Source organism: Rhodnius prolixus, unplaced genomic scaffold (genome assembly GCF_049639745.1).
Source record: "Rhodnius prolixus isolate KJV_2025 unplaced genomic scaffold, Rpr scaffold_22, whole genome shotgun sequence".
In the NCBI taxonomy this organism is placed as follows: Eukaryota; Metazoa; Arthropoda; class Insecta; order Hemiptera; family Reduviidae; genus Rhodnius; species Rhodnius prolixus.
The window spans coordinates 995,546-1,012,755 of NW_027411617.1; the positions used below are offsets into that span (position 1 = coordinate 995,546).

General features: G+C 38.3%; 1 protein-coding gene across 19 annotated transcripts in view; it reads right to left on the bottom strand.

Annotated features, from left to right (window-relative positions):
- LOC141457520 (CUGBP Elav-like family member 1-A) overlaps positions 1 to 17,210 on the bottom strand; it is a 585,923-nt gene that overhangs the window by 341,445 nt on the left and 227,268 nt on the right. For 18 of the 19 annotated variants that reach the window (XM_074134630.1, XM_074134647.1, XM_074134641.1 and 15 more), the window contains one exon: positions 2,810 to 3,034. The exons of the other annotated variant lie outside the window; for it this stretch is intronic. In XM_074134630.1, the coding sequence (XP_073990731.1) occupies positions 2,810 to 3,034 (225 nt within the window). The remainder of the gene's footprint in view (positions 1 to 2,809; positions 3,035 to 17,210) is intronic. 19 annotated transcript variants of the gene reach the window in all.

The following is a 17,210-nucleotide window of genomic DNA, read 5'->3' on the forward strand; positions in this document are numbered from 1 at the left end:
AATAATGTGTAAATGAAAGTTGGCCAACAGATGAGAAATTACTTTATCTTGTTAGAATCTCGGTGAATCCCGGTTCGAAGGCAAAAGGACAAAGAGATGTGACGGGGACTTTGTAGATGCGCGAATTCTTTTTTGTTCCTACTCTATCTGGAGTGCAGGTCTTGAAACTCATATTCTGTATAAATGCTGATAATTTCAGCACAGTTATGTGCCTTCGTCAGTGGCTTTGACAAAATACTCAAAAGTTACGAAAGTCAAACACAATTTTGCTCACAATTAGATAACTGCCACGATGCTGTTGTCACAGCCTTGCTATTTGGTTATTATTTAGCTTATGTGATTAGGTTTCGAACATCTCCGCTAGGATGCGACCACATGAACGGCAGAGAGAATACCGAGATCTGAGGTTCTCCCGCTCTAAGCTACAGCCTAATCTTTCATTGCTAACTAATTATGTGATATGGCTAGAATGTTTATGATCAAAGTGTCCTACCAAATCTTAGAGGGCCGAAAAAGCGTTACCCCTCTTATCCAGGTTCAGGAACAAGCGCATATTCCAGCCGAATGAGTTCACTTTATTATTTAAATTAATTTTAAATTAAGTTTGAAACTGCCCCAAGTGTTAATTGACGAGTTAAATTAAATTACTAAAAAAGTGAAATTACTTTTATGAAAATGGCCGTCAAAAAGTTAGGACATTCTTTTATCCAGATGTGGAAGATTAATAAACTTTCAGTCACATCAACCTGATGAGCAATGCTTAGTGAAGTTGGTGAAGGAAATTTCTAAAGTTCTCCAGAGGAAAATAAGCTGCTGGAACTTGAAAAGTTTGTAGAAAGCGGAACTTAAACTTTATACTCAAATAATACTTTGTTAAACTAGCTGCTTACTTAATAAACACGAGATTTTATAAATTTAAGATATTTACTGGCAGATAGATCAGGGGCAAGGTGGGAAAATTGTCGGCCTTCGAGAGAAAGGTTGCATTCAGTTTCAAAATGCATTTATTCATCTGCCACTTTTAAGCCTTGCACTTCCTTTCAATGAACTAACCGCTCATCCCAAGCTTTTCCAGACCACCATTTCTCTAGATTTAGAAGTAGATGGAATAGAAAGTGCGAAATCTGGAGATCGGGTGGATTACCCGCAGTTTTCTCAGCACTCAGTGAGACTTTAACTGATGGATTTGCTTTCTAATTTCTCCTTCCTCCCGTACGAGGGAAATTTGAGAAATTTCCATCTTTGGTTTTCACAAGAAAGTTTGAATAAAAAGTATTTGTACGATTGTCCGACGGCCTTGTCTTGGTCAAAACTTCCAAAATTGCCAGTATTTCAAATTTGTTAACTCTTTTATCTACCGCTAGGATGTGCTTTTATAAGATTTTGATTACAATCGGAAACAGGAAGCCACTGCTTTACAGGACCGATCATCCAGTATTTTTCTGGCGATTTCCTCAAAAATGGCTCTGATTTTCTTTGTATACTTTGCACTTGAACTTTGTACTGATTGCATGCGTGCAGACCTTGAACTTTTGTTTGAAACAAAAAGGAAACATCATTTTAAGGCATTTCCGTAGAAGAGCATTGGTTCCCCTATCCATTAAAATGTCATCCGGGTGCCCAGAGTTCGCAAGTTGGGGGTATTTATGTCTCGCTTCTAAATGCTATTCGATGAGTTGATTTCTTACAATAATTAGATGGAGATTTTTTAAATCGAAATCCTTGTAAGGAATGGAGTCCAAGTGCCTGGATGTATTCACCTCCAATCAGACAATTAATAAATATTCCAATAAAATGAGGTTAATTAGCAAGCAAACACCAATAAATTAGTCATGCACCAACTGGAAAGCCGTCACCATAGTAACATAGAATGCACTCATCCTCCAGACTCAACATTTCAATTCAATAACTTTATCAAATCAAGAATAAATTCAGTAATTAGTGTAAATTTATTAAAAATATATAACGCGGCCCCCCTGTTTTGTTATGCAAATAGAAATACTTTTCCAATCACTTTATTGGCATAAAGGATTATGGCGTCTCAATCAGAATCGTCAGCAAATGTCCTCTTTAAAATCTCTCTTTTATCCGACCATCATATTTTTCCAAACACCCAATTTAAAAACATATTACATTCTTAATATCGTAATTCCGAGTTTAAGTGCCCTGAAACGAATATTGAGGCTATCGAAGGAAAAGAGAGATTAGCAGTATTGAATTTGAGGTTGCCTCAGGACCAAACTAAATAAGGAACACTCCAGTTAAATGGAAAATAAGGAAATAAACTAAATTCTGACTTTTTCTAAACTTAAAATAATGGGCACATAAACGAAACTATATCTGATTCCCTGAAGGTAAACATATGATTAGAATGTGAAAATCAAAATGTAAACAGTAAATTTACGCGATTAAACAGACGCAGTACGCTGTTGTGGGGAGCTGTTTCTTGAAGCAGTTCATAGCAGACAGCCAAGAAAAGAGATTGAAGGTAACAATCTCATCCTGCCATGCAACCCAACTGCCCCTTGGAGGCTCCTCTAACTCTAAGTAATGTCAAATTTACTGTCTAGTTTATTTGGCGGATTGTTTCAGTCAGAAGTTAAGAAGTAACTATAATTTTAATGAGACGTAAAAACATGCATTTAATTGAAAACTTCATGCAGAAATATCATGCAGAAATAAGTATATTAGTGATTAGTCTTCTGGAGAAGTAGATTTTTAACTGGAAGGATTTAGTAGGCAATGGGAGTTCTAGTTTTGCTATTGGATGAGAATGGCGGAAGCTTTAATCATTGTGGAGCAGACTCACTTGTCGCTGTACGTGTTGTTATTGTTGTTGTTGTTAATGGAGGTGACAAGGTGGCGGTGGTGTGTAGCAATGCTAGCGGCGGCGTTCTGCGCCGATATTGTGCTGTTCGTGGTCGGGCTGGCGTGGTTGGTCGAATCCAACGGTTGTTGTTGAGCGGCGCCATGATGCGGTGAAATCTTCCCAGCCAGAGTGTTCAACGTTTGCAACATCTTGACCGACACTACGCTGTTCGCCGCAACATCCACGTCATTCCAAGTATAGAAGATTCCCAACAAAACAAAACAAAAAAATAACCCGATAAACTTTAATGTCGTATTTTTTTTTAATTATTATTTTATAAAAATGCATATTAGCAATAAATTAAATAAACACTAAGACATAAAAAGAGCTAAATTGCAATTTCTCCTTCAACAACTTCAAGATTGATGGCCTCCCAACTTCAATAAGCCATATATTTAGGCGGCTGACAAATTCACCTGCAAACACCCCCCTCCCCCATCTCCGCCATCAACTAAAACTTGGAATAGAAACTGAACTTTTGAAAAATGATACTCTCCATCAAAATGTCAAAGTTTGTGCGAATGGAACTGAAACCTGCGTGCGCTTATTTTCCTCATTTAATTTCCACATTTCCTTGTTCAATCATAGAATGGTCAGACAATCTTAACTGGCCTGGACTGGCCTGCCAGTTGGTCTACCTCAGCTAAATAGCTGCCCACACTTGCACATCTTCAATACATTTTAAAAGTTGGAAAATATTGTATTGATATATTGGTGAAATGAAAAGCACAAAGACAGTTTTACAAAGAGATAACGCTCGGTCTAGGGAAGTATACACAAAGCCACATTCTAGAGTATAAAGGAATAAAAATAGACCAATCTTAGACTGATCTTGAATGAATACAGATTTAATGAAGTATTAAAGCAAGGTGGCTGTATCAAGTTAATAATAATGTGAGTAATAAAAGGCTAAAAGAGGCGCCACGAGAGCCGAGCGGTTAACAGACTAAGATGTATTCAACCAAACGGAAGGAAAAGCGAAGAGACTTTTGTTCCGTCCTAGTATTTCCGGTGGGAACTCGATTACACAGTTTGGTAGTTCATTTAGGAGCCGGAAGTTCAGCTTCAATTACTAAGTTAAATCGATGGACTCCAGACCCAGAGCCAATCGATTCACCTAGAAAGAAATCAGCTGTTGCCACTCACATGACATTCCCTGCAGAACCTCCCTCAGCGAACTTCCGTCAATCGAATGACCACCCCCTCCAGGTAGAGGGTTTAAACCTCTCCTTCTCAGAATATGAGACAGCGTTTCTCTCGTCATGGAATGTACAGGAGCAAACAAAGCAACTTTGGTATGAGCGTCCGCCCCTACGTTGCCTCCCATCGTACCTAACCTCGGTGAATCTCCAGTGATAACCTTAAAGAAAATATTATCCCAAACTGTTCACAGTATTTAACTTAATTAATAATTTTTAAACTCTTCTTCACGAACGAATTAAAGTTGTAATCTTTTAACTTCCGCTTCTAAGATAACAGCAATTCCCTTAATATCCTACCTGCTTCTGATACAGTGCCCAGATTACTCAGAGATATCATTTTTCACATTAATTACCTCTGTTTAGTTCCGGTAGACGATAAAGCCTGCACCACTGCAATATTGTAATCAACATTTCTAAATGATATGTAACAGGGAACCTGAGATAAATCTATTTATACGAGAAGAGTAAAGACTCAAGAAGAATTGTGATAAGCCTAATGTCTCAGTTTGCAACAGAAGCAATTTCTAAACAGCTGTTTTGAGTAAATGTTTTCCGCATCCAAAAACCATGTGGTGACACCTCACACGACATCCTCTTATCGCCGTTTAGAAACTGAATTTTAATGCGAACTCAATAAATCGCAGCACATAATGACGGGAGGAAATAATAACAGCCAGGTGACAAGAAGGGGGGGACTAGCGGGTACGAATCTAGGCCCCGTTTTCCAATCTTTACCTTTTCCATGTTTGTCTGTCCCGTCTGAACAGTTAATCTCTAGAGCAGGAAGTGCCCTGAACGCAACATTCTGTCCTCAGATGTAGTCGCGCCTTAGTTAGAAAATGAAATCAATTACCCTTGTCCAGTTTGAGATATTTAGAGGAGCTGCTATCGAGTAATACCTTTCGTTCTTCTGTTCAAGCTCTTATTTAACATCATCAGATGGATGATTCCCCTCCCAAAACAAAAAATACTAAAATGTAGAAACCTCGTTGTCTGCGTTACTCCTAGTTTATTGGGATGCTAAAAACAGCTGGTGATTTACAGGGCGACTAAATCTGTTGCGAGGCAGCCGAGTGGGAGAACGGAAGTGACGACCTAATATATTTCCCAGTAGTTAGCCGGTGTTCATTCCGCCGTGACTAAGTGGTCACCGCCGTGCGCTGTATCTATTGGAACTCCGTGCACACGTGCACCCTTCAGGATACCACGTCTATATATATCATCCCCCCACTACCGTCTATATTTATTTATATATCCATAATAAATTACTTCACACTTCCTTTACTCTTATTTATTTCTGTTCCTCAATTCGTATTTTTCTTACGCCGAACAAGAGCAAGTATTAAGATTGTGGCGAATTCGGTACATTGAGTGTTGCAGAGTGTGGGTGGTAGGTCCCTAAGGCACATGGAGTCTCTGAAACCAGCCGGGGATGTAGAATCCTTAGTAACAATTCTAATTCTGTTCAATTTAAGCCCTTCTAAATGTTTACTAATATCACTATAGTGGGTATTCTATGCACACATTTAGCCACAGTACATTAAGCCACTTTTTTTAAGGCTTTAATAACTTAAAATACAAGATTCTTTCGTATAAGTTTTCATTTATTTTAAATTTAAATAAAACACTACATAACTCTCCTATCTATAATTAATGACGATAACTATAAAATCCCAAACCAAAGCGAAAGAAATATGGAAGTACCGAATGTGGATAATGAGGTTGTGTTTTGTTGGTCCTCCGTCACTCCAGGATAGAAAACTCCAAACTGGAGAAAGGAAAGAAACTTCACATTTGATAATTAGTTACAGGAATCACAGGAGTCCTATCCGGTCCAATTCGTCCAGATTTTGCCAAATTATAGAGACCATCTGCGGTGATCTTCTTGTAGCGTGGAGCTTTAAAAAAATCAAGAATTTTTTTATTTTTTTTTTATATTTTGTCAAAATCTAAGGTTGTTGGCGACCGGATTTTTTTCAGGGCATTGTCGGACTCCGGACGGTGTTCTCGCGTCGCCGATAATAATCATAATAATAATAACTTGGATAAACTTTTTCATATTAATGAATAGCAGAGCCATCGCTTTATAGTATCCAGTGTATAGCTGCAACCAGCGACGATGCTAACTACTCACTGATTGCTTTAGCAAAATAAATCTAATTAATTTAAAAATTAAAACTTTCAATTAAGTTTATTGCTTCAACCATTCATGATTGGAATGATCAACAAAAATTGTTCACTTCCTCTTACTGCAAGCGAGATCTAACTGAGCATTTAAGATTCGCGTTTACACCGGAAATACATGTGAGTTTCACAACCCGAACAATATCCATTGGCATGTATATGTGTAGGCGGATGTTCGACTTGAATGGCCAAAACGAGAAATGGTAGAGTTCCAAATTCGATATTTGGTTTTAAGTGCTATCATGAGACCCGACTGTAAGCAGAGACCCGACAAAATCAGCTGTTTTTTAGTTTTAAATATTCTTGTGGGTGTTGTCTTTATCACTTAATGGTGTTAATATCGCATTGTTCACTGGAAGAACAATAAATATTGACGGTTAGTGATATTGTCACCTTTAAATATGGGTCGAGAGTTTTAGTGATTAATTTGGAAAGAACCGGTTTCAGAATCAGATATTAACTTCAAACTGCCAAACTTGTTATTGAAATGAGTTATTGAAACAGGTTGTTATTTCATGGATAATGCAGATCGCTAATCAGTGATCAATTTACGGTAATTATTTCTATTACTAATTTTGTTCAAAGTTTAACTGGAAGTGAAACAATTTTTTTTAGATACTTTACAGTAAATCCCTGGACTCTCTCTCGTCGAGAATTATTAAACTAAAGTCTCCACTGGCTGGAGAAGGGAAGGGGAATATTTAAATAAAAGCCAACGAGTATCTTGTACACGTGGAAGATAATGAAAAGAAACAGGAAGACCGAGTTTGATTTATTACGAGCGGTGGCCGTAGCATGTAGATGTTTTTATTATTTACACGGAGGCGGTCGGGAGGCGGACCAGGCACAGGATGCTGCTGCCCCCGAGCACACCCCACCTGCTCCTCATTAAACTAAAAACAAATGGGGCTCTAATTACTACACATTCGTGTGGCCCCCACTCACCGGCCATTACTTTAATACTCGTTAATATATCATGGGTTTTTACGAACCATAACAAATCATTTAATTAACCCAGAATATTCCAGTGCCCGTAGACTTCTAACTCACGGGGCACTGATTTCATAATTTCAATAATAATAATAATAATAATCTATTATGAAATACTCAGCCGATTTTTCCTTACTGTAAAAGTAAAGTAATCGCCTATTTATTTCAGGCGGGGCTTAACATCCAACTACAAATTAGGTGTCGTGGACGGAGGCGACTAGTAAACATACTTTACGATTAAATTTCTCTTATTAACCATTAAATAAAATCCAAGGCCTCTAGACCGGGTATCGAACCCAGTACCACAATATATATTAGCTTCGCAGGTCTCGATTTTTCCTTACTGCAATTCACGAGATTAAAATTTTCTGAAACTTGGAATTTATACAATAAATAACACCAAAGAGATAGTTGCTCTTAGTACAAATTATACACATGAACAAGATGCTTTGAAAAGGCAAAGGATTGGCACGTCTTAGGAATGTTGGGGATGAAGACTTGGTTGTTCACGAGAAAGGCACATTTTGAGTCAGCCACTGCGGATGTCCAGGATTCAGAAGGGAATAAGCTGGCCTACCTCATGACTTGCGCACTATTCTGCCAAATGGATCTCCCAACTTTAGGAGTAAACATGAGATTTCATGGAAAAGGGCTCTTAATATGGAATTAACTCCGTTTTCCCGAAGTAGACTTGATCAAGTTCAACGGGGAAAATTATCATAAAATGAAAATTTATAGATCTACATAAACACAATCAGCGTAACTTTAAAGGAAATCGCAACAGCTGTTATCGACAGAGAACCTCCAAGCACTGAACTTTATTCAGCACTTCTGGCACTTCTGGTCAGCTGATCTCATTTAAAATTTGGCATGATTGCAATGGCTTCTTCGATTTTTAGAGTAAAAGGAAGTAATAATCAAATAAAATAATAATATTATATTAAGATCATGAACTGGTACAGATGGAAATAAAAAATAATTGGCATGCAGCGAGTAGATGAGGACTCTGGCGGACAGGAGAACGAGGTCCATGTAACCCGAGCAAAAGTGGGTTGTGTACATTAGCACCCGAGATGATAAATTACTATTGAGCACTCGGGTGAAAGAGACCTCTCCTCTAACAATGTTCCCTCCGATATACATGGCCAATAGCTGGTCTATATCCACGAAATTATCGACAACAACTCCGCACATTAAATTCTATTAACAAAAAACAATATTAAATTCCTCAGTAATATTCCCGGTGTCCTCGCCAATTATTTCCTCTGCCAATTAACTATTTTATTTTTATTCTCTCAGAGTGTTGTTTTTCGGAACAAGTAGTTGCCTAGTTCAGAGTAAACCACTTTCCAATCGATCTAACCTCATCGCTTTCCAAATATCGCCATCAGTTTTTAATTATTACGTTCGTTTGACCCCCCTCATCAAATCAAACTATCAAGATTGCAAAAATAATCGATTTCTTAGCTTTATATATTTCAACATTCTCTTTAAAGTTCTGAACATAGTTCAAGAAATATTTGATTGATTCTTCCACCACTGGGAGAGAGAGCTATCCGGGTTTACTCTAATGTGCTCTTTAACTTTATGTACGTTCCTAACATTTAGATGCTAATTAAGCGGGTTAGATTAGTTGGCCAGAAACCGAGTTTGAAGTTTGAAAACGGAACTACGTAAGGAACATTTCGCTTTTCTAGAGTTTAATCTTCGTGCAATTTACATGTACCCGAGATCTAGAAACTTCTATCTCAATAACTTTTCCAGGGTAGGCCTCCCTCTAAAGTGGCACCGTAGATGTGCCGTTCCACCAACTGCATAATCTTAGTAAAATAAAACATTGTTTTGAAACTACGAGCTTGCAGAGAAGGTTTAAATTTGTGCGAATAATGTCAGCAAGAAAACTGCAATTCGAGATGCCCTGCTTTGAGAATCTTGGTTAAGTTCCTGTCGCGTAATATTGGCGGTGAGCAAGCCGAAGATGGAGATGTAAAAATCATAATAAGGAGAAGCGGCAGGGTGCGGGGAATTGGGGCGGGTATAAAAATGATACTTCCCGGCGCTATTATACCTTAACGAGCTCTAACAAAGCGGCTGCTGGGGCAACTCTACCTCTGGAACACGACTCCAGGCAATACACACACATCGCTGTAATTCGAGATTCTCTACGCGAACGTCATCGACCCCTTCCTGCCCCCACTCGGCTGTGCGCACTGATTTGCTCGTAAGAGCGCTTCCGCCACTGAACTCCTTAATGGCTCCTTTCTAACGACCAATTAAATACATTCTCTGGATTTCATGCACTCTTGAAATGTATTTTAAAAAAATCCGAAACGCTCACGGGTCTTAGTCTGATTGCAGTTCACGTGATTAAATCGCTGGAATCTTAGAATTTGCGCTAAATAGTCGAAATCAAAAGACATGCAGAAGTCACTCTGTTACAGTGATACGGGCAAAGTAAGCGTCACTCCACAGCCACATTGAAAAACACCAAGAAAAGTGAACATCCTCAAGGTAAAATCATAATCAATAGTTAAGACCGTGCTAGTCAATTAGGGCCAACTTAATGAGGATATTGAATTACAACTTGGAACATTTTTCAAGATTGACTAGAATAACTAAATTTTCTGGTATTGACAACTGCTATTTTAGCCAGAGCAAGAACTAACCTCGACAAGGTCAATCTGAGTAGAAAACTGATTAAGAAAAACGATGGTAAAAGAAGCCAATTTACCTTGTTTTTTTTTCTCCTTTAATTTGAATAGAATGAGGGGCTTGAGGACGACACGCCTCCAGTTGTAGCCAACCGACATTGAATCTAAGTTTTAGTAAAAATTCAATGTTTGTAGTAAAATTTAAGGGTTGGCATGAGTCTAGCGAGTCTTCAAACCAGATTTGTAGTATTCGGGGGCCCTCCCGAAGTGAAATTCCGCTTAAAATTAATAAATTTGGTAAAAACACGACTTCCTACGAGAAAATGGATGAATAGGGTACAAGAATGCTTAAAATAAATTTCGTTTACTTGAGATATTTTTTAATCTTCTCCTTTGATTCCAACATCTAGCTGAGACGGACCAATTCAGCAAATGATGTTCCAACTCAACGAAAATATGTATAAAGTGAGAAGTTCGCTGAAAAGATTTATCTTTGAATTTCTGTTTTCAATGAGCTGGAGTTCATTGATTCTTCTCAATACACACATTTATCTCTGGAAGGGCGATTCTATGTTTTGCCCTCTTTTATTAATTTTACATTCTATCCTCCACAAGAGGTTACTTATTCTTGAAAGAAAACTCCCCAATAATACGAAGATACGCTCTTTAGCAAACTCATCATTTTGAAAGTTCCATCGATGGCCTTTTTTGTCAAGCGAACTTCTTTTTCCATTAGGAAGCAATAATAATCAAGCATAAGGGCTCTGCTTTGGCCATCAAGAAATAGAAGGATGGTAGAATATTCTTAAGAAGTTATTGCAAGAGATGGAAAGCTACTATGATATCTTCGCAGGGCTGTTCGCTTAGTCAAACAGCATCTTTATAACACACTATATTTTGAGTTAAGTCAATGGTGTTCAGGTGGCACGAGTGACACCTCGAACTAGCTTACTTTGAAGGTTCCAGTCTCCTTCCTTTGTAAACCAATAAATGATAAAGCCTCTTCGACTTTACAAATTGCTCGAGCTGCAGTTGTTGAAGTAAAAGTTGATATCGCATCCATACCGAAGTTAAAGCTAAGAGTGCGCCTATTAGAACAGGATGTTCTACCGAAGTTAACGAATGAAATCATTGTTGACCGATTCGCTATTGTTTGCAACAAGTTTACTAACAGCTCTTTCTTCAATTTTGCATTTTTTTTACAATCAATCCAAATAAATCGATCACTTCCAGGTATGTATACTATATCTCCTTAAACAATCGCCATTGATGATTATTTTGATGATTGGCGAGATCTGCGGCTCAGCCACTCGCATCAAGTTGGGCAATAACGCTGAGACTTAGCTACAAATATTAAAACTGTACAGTAGGACAGTTGTATAAAGGATAATAGACAAAAACTAGATAGAAAATAGAAAAATGAAAAATACAGATCTTCCATTTTTTTACGGGCCAAAGAGGGCGTGGTGTACCACGGGGGAAGGCGTGGTTTAAAAAACAGTTCTCGCTTCTGATTGGCTCTTCAACCAACCTACCTTTCATACTTCCGTTTTTCTCTGTGAATGGCCCATTTTTTATTATTAATTATTTCTTTCAAAAAAAAAAAAGTTACATCTTTTTTTACTAATTCCCCCCCCCGTAGGTATTTAATGGAAAATCAAATTATACAATAAACAAATGTTCTCAGTAAAAACACGAAAAATAAAAGATTTTTCTCGCTTAATATATTTTTTCCACACTAATAATGTAAGGTTAACTGGAAAAATGAGAATAATGGTTATTTTCTTGCGAAGTACGTAAAAGAAAATTGTGATCACGTTTCACCGCCATTTTCTATGTTTATTTGCATATGGCTGTTATTTATCGGCTTTTAGAGATTTAATGATAATAGTTTAATACTTCCTATTACAAACAATGCCAGTTAAATGGGTGCTACACTTTGCTAAACAAATATTTTGTATTTGAAAATGCCCAGCGTAAGGGTCTGTGAGATCTAATAAAGTCTAAACAATATTAATGAAAGTTGAATGTAGTAAAATTACTTTAATGATATCAATTGTTATAAAATTTGAATAAAACACATAAGCTTTATCGAATGTTTCTAAATGGCTGAAATTACTAGCTGAAGTATTAATGAAATGTTGGGTACTTGCTCATTTGTGTTCCTTTTGGCGTTTAATCAACTTTTATATTTGACATTTTAAACTGTAAGTTTTTGTTGAGGCATAAATTGAGTGTTGACCACACATTCTTTCCGAGTAAAAAGTAAATATGAAGCAATCAGTATTGAGTTAAGATCACTTGGTGCAATATCTAACGTCCAGTTTATACAAACATTTAAAAGGAAAGGAACATAAACTTGAATATTTCCTAATTATTGGAAACGGTAAGTTTTGTTGAAGGACGAAAATATATATCTTGCTGGATAAGAATTCAAAAATGAAGGATAATAACAACAAAAATTAACAGGAATAAAAAAAGGAAGAGAAGGAGAAAAGCTGGCGCTTGAGAGGAGCTGGAAGTGAATAATGGAGTGGATAAGCTGAGAGCTTACCTTGTTTGTATGGGAGGGAAGATGGAGCAATGCAATAGGAACTTCTGGAAAAGAAATTGTTGAGGGGGCGGAATATTGGAGACTGGTGAGTTGAAGGAAGCATCTTGTGAGCACGGAGCCGAACTAATGAACAGTACCTTCGGAGGAGCGGTAAGACCATACTTCAGTCTGTAGCAGGAAATAGCAGAAGATGAGCTACACAGATACTCCTCCACAGGCTGGAAACGACGGGAAAATTGCCGTCGGAGGCTAACTGGCTACTGGAGGTAACCCTCTGCCCTTCACTTACCCAGTACCAACACCAATACTGACGGCCTGCAGACTGAGGGGAGCGACAAAGAAAGAAATGGTGAGAGTCAACCAACTTGTTGCTGTTCCGCCAATGGGATCATTGCCGCACCCCCCCGCTCGCCAATTATTTCGCAATTAGATTTTCTTTCGGCTTTTTTCTTGCCCACTCTCTCCTCTTCCGCAGCTCTCCCACCTCCGCTTGTCAATCATTCTGGAAGTCCAGAACCTCGTACTGAATTAATCTTGACAACTGGCAGTTATAGTTTTGAAACTTTATAGAAGATGAAACCACTTTACTTCCTCTAATATTGCAATCGCCCTGTCGATTACAAAATTGAGTTTTCCAAAAAAAAGGTTTTGAGGCCCCTCTAACAAATCTGGTGGGGGCGCTCTCGTAGACATCTTGTCACTAAACCCTTATGGTTCTAATCTCCTATCTTCTAGAAGTGCTCTAACAGAATTTTCTCAAGGAAAGTGAAAAAAAAAATTGGAGATCGTAATGAATACACCGAGTATAGATCGTCTAGAGAGAAATGTAGAAGCTAGTGCCATTTTCAACAATCTCCAAAACGTGAAAAATCCCTCCTGAACTGTGTTACTTCCGGTTGAGATTTGCGTTTCAATTAACGGACAATTAACGCGGACAATTAACGTTTCTAGGCTCTTGTATCTACGCTTTATGCACACATTGACCATTAAAAACAGGTTTACGGATTCAGCGGGCCCGCAATAAGGGTATTTCAATTTGGGGTAATTAGGCACGATCGCAATTCTCTCATTTAGTTGTTAAAGAGAAGTAAATAAAATGATAACTCAAGAAGATGTAAACTAGAGAGGAAGGCTACAGGAAGAAACTCTTAAGGAGAGTCCTGGACAAGCTTGGATTGAGTGAAGACAAGGAGTATTACTGTTTTATAACGCAATAACGCAAACTGGAACTGTTGAAGGCAGTGTTATTGTACAATAACAGCTCAGCACAGTTGACAGAACACAGTAACCCTTATCCGCCCGCTGTCACAGTATTCTAGTTCCAATTAACAACACATCATTAGCTGGAAACAACACTGTCATCCACTTCTTCTCTCTGTCAGGCCAGTTGTCTTCATCGGACCCAGAGGGGAGGGAGCCACTCAACCCTGGGGCCGCTTTGCTAAACTAATCCACTCCAATACAAGTCAAGATAGAGAAGCAACGGGTGGGACCTGAGGACGTTTCCTCTGGGAGGATCTCACATCCAAGTTGCCTCTCCCTTCCACGGCTGTATGTCACGCCAACCAGTTGGCACCCTTGCTTCGAGTAATGAAGACATCATCACATCAAACCGGAACTCTCCCGCCTTTTAAATATTGCGATAATAATTCTTCAAATTTTCCTTAATTACATTTTATGATTTGCAATTATTTTTTGGAAAATAGTATTTCATTTATCATGACATCGCTTCCAATTCTTTAACTACATGAAAGGACTAGGTTAAAATTACAAGTAGGCGAATATCTAAGATTGCAGTTTTGATCGTGGGTTGAAAGTGATCATGAAATTTCTTGACGAAACATGGGCACCGCTAGTTCACTAATTGACTACTAGAGAGAGCTAGTGACTACATTTTTCCGGGGTTGTTACCCCGGAAAATTCTGGGAGTACTTCAAAATTCATATTTCGTTTTATAAAATTTATCCTCAGACATGGTATTTCCTCTTTAGAGAAGGTACAAGAGAGGTAATAGTGTTTGGAAATTCTGCAATTATGTATGAATAAGTAGGGAATCTGGACTAGTGCATCAACACGGCCGGAAATGTAACATTCGGCCGCCCACTCTGGAACTGAGCAGCGGAAGTAGAAGCCTATTTAGTTAAACTCCTTAACGTCTCTAATTAGACAGGCCAAACTTTCCCAGCGAACTCTATTAATTAAACAGATAAATTTTGTTCTTGTTTATAAGATTGGGGACTGAACCAGCTCGGAATTTATTAAGTACCACTTTCCCTCCTGCCACCGCCCTTATACACATGACATGGTGTGCTAGAGAGGGCACCCAGTTAAGGGAGAGAGCGGACCAATTAATATAGTCCCAGATAAATGAAAACATATCCACCTCTCTGATTTGGTTTCTTTATTAACTTTTGAGCCCTAAACCGAATGCCTTTCAAGAAATGTTAATTAATGCCAATGGAAGACGCAATATTCCCACCACCATTCACAGTAAGTATTATGTGAAGGCTCTACCTTTGGTAATGAAATGAAATTGCATTTTGTTAGGCTGGGATACCTGTGGAAACGATAAAACCAAAAAGTAGTATCTAGTCCATTTCCTAAAGGCAAAAATAATTCACTCAGAAGAGGTTTTGCAGCCTGCACATTTCCAAGGTTTTGGTCGAGGAAATACCCATCTTAGAATCTTCCCAAGCTACAGAGAAGTAGGATTGGACTCAGGTACAGGCGCCTTGTTCCTGTCTAACGCAGGGAAGCCACGCGTTGCACATTACTCAGCCCTCCACGTTTCGAAGTGAAAGGGAATTTACAAAGTTTACCATTTTAACAATGGTCGTTATTTAATAAATCCTTTTCAACGGAAGCAACCCACCATAACCATAATTACAAGCCTAATTACTCATTGCAAATGTAGCGAATCGTGTCAATACATTATTTTTCTAGCGAGGTTCGAATCCCCAGTTATTTGAAAAGAACATCCCCTCATATGGAACTGTTCCAGTCCGATCATCAGCTGGGTTTCCTTGCTTCTCGTCCTACAATCCAGCCGTCCACCGCGTTGCTGATGCTGTAACATTCGTATTGGAACGAACGAAATTCTGTTCAGGTGTCTTACTGGATATCTTTCACACAATTGGATAATAACATTCTGAGTTACTGCGGAAGTCCATGTGCTCTCCCAACTTCTCTTTTCTGTTTTAAAATTACTCCAGTTTTACGGTTTCTTCTGAGTCCACTCTAGTTTTCCTCATCATCTGAGTCCACATCATCTATTTTTACAAATTACTCTAATGTTCCCTAAAGAAGTGTTCTTGTTCCCCACTTTATGATTAACTGCTTCAAAAGAATGGGAAGAATATAAGTCTATCCTGCCAAAAGCAAAAATATTCCCTTCTCCTGCAACGATCTCCCGCTAATCTTACTAAACAAGTTACCCAGGTGTACCGTGGACTTTAACTCGGCGAACGTCTTCCGCGGATTCCAAACACTAGTTTCGGATTGTTCTAAAACAACCCTCTAGACACATATTTGCGAATCAAGTATAATGACTTCCAAAGTATTTAAAAGAAAAATTAACTCGGCCCACTTCAATGTATCTAGCCATCACACTGGCCTTAACTTTAGCTTTATTGCTGCAGAAGTCGAAATGCCGCTGGCTCGACAACATCTTTCTTCAACCCATCCCCTTCATACCAGTATTGTAGCATGGTTATTTTATTGGTTTAGGCTGTGGCCTCGGCTACTTATTAATTTTGTAATAGTCAAACTTCCCTAAAATCCAGTGCACTGAGAGCGTCTTCAGAAATACGCAAAAAAAATCCAGAGAATGGTTTTAATTTCGCAACCAATTTAATTTAATTTTTAGCAATAAAAAGTTGCGAAATTCCGTGCGACATGATTGTCACTTCTGGGTGACAGAAAAAAATTGTCAATGAGAAATATTACAAAGTTTTCTTTGAAAAATGAAACAATTTAATTTTAAAATTGCTAAAAGGCAAAAATGGCGATGTTTAATAATAGTAAGTGCTGCTTCAATTAGTTTCAGCGACTCGTTTAGTCCCCTTCAACATTATAAAAATGGAGGAACGTACAACAAAATGGCGTTCTAGGAGGAAATCCATCCAAAATACTACCCCGAAATGCCCTGAATCAAATTTTATTGAAAAATATTACAGCTGTATAGGTTTCTGTTAGTTCTATGTGTTTGTAATAAGAACAAACAACTAGGAAAGGGATTGGCTACATGGTTAGCGTATTGCATTCCCACGCCATTCCGGCTTCGAATTTTATTATTATCCTTTACAGTCTCTGAAGAAGGGCAAAAGAGGTATCCAAAACGTCTTACCAGTAGGGTTTTCGCTTTAAAGGAAATTGTGTTCGTCGCCCTTTGCCAAACTATTACCTCGTATGTAGTGCATATTTTTATACTTTATAATATTTAATCCTTCTATATGAATCAATAATATATCTATTAGGTTTTTTAATTTGTTTTATCTATTGTTTGCGATAGGAGATAAGCTGTATCAGCCAATGTTTGGAGAGTTCTTCTCTCCTTCTCGCTGTTATCTCACTCGCCCCACCTCTACTTCCGTTGTTTGCGTCAGACTGGCTCACTCAAAGGTATATAGTAATATGAATGTCATATTATTCCTTCCTCCCATCAGCCGGATGATGATAAATTATAGCAAGTTGGGCGTCCCAGGGTGTGACAAGCCGGGTATGGGGAAGCTGCCTGTGCCTTGGCACCCACAGGAGCCATC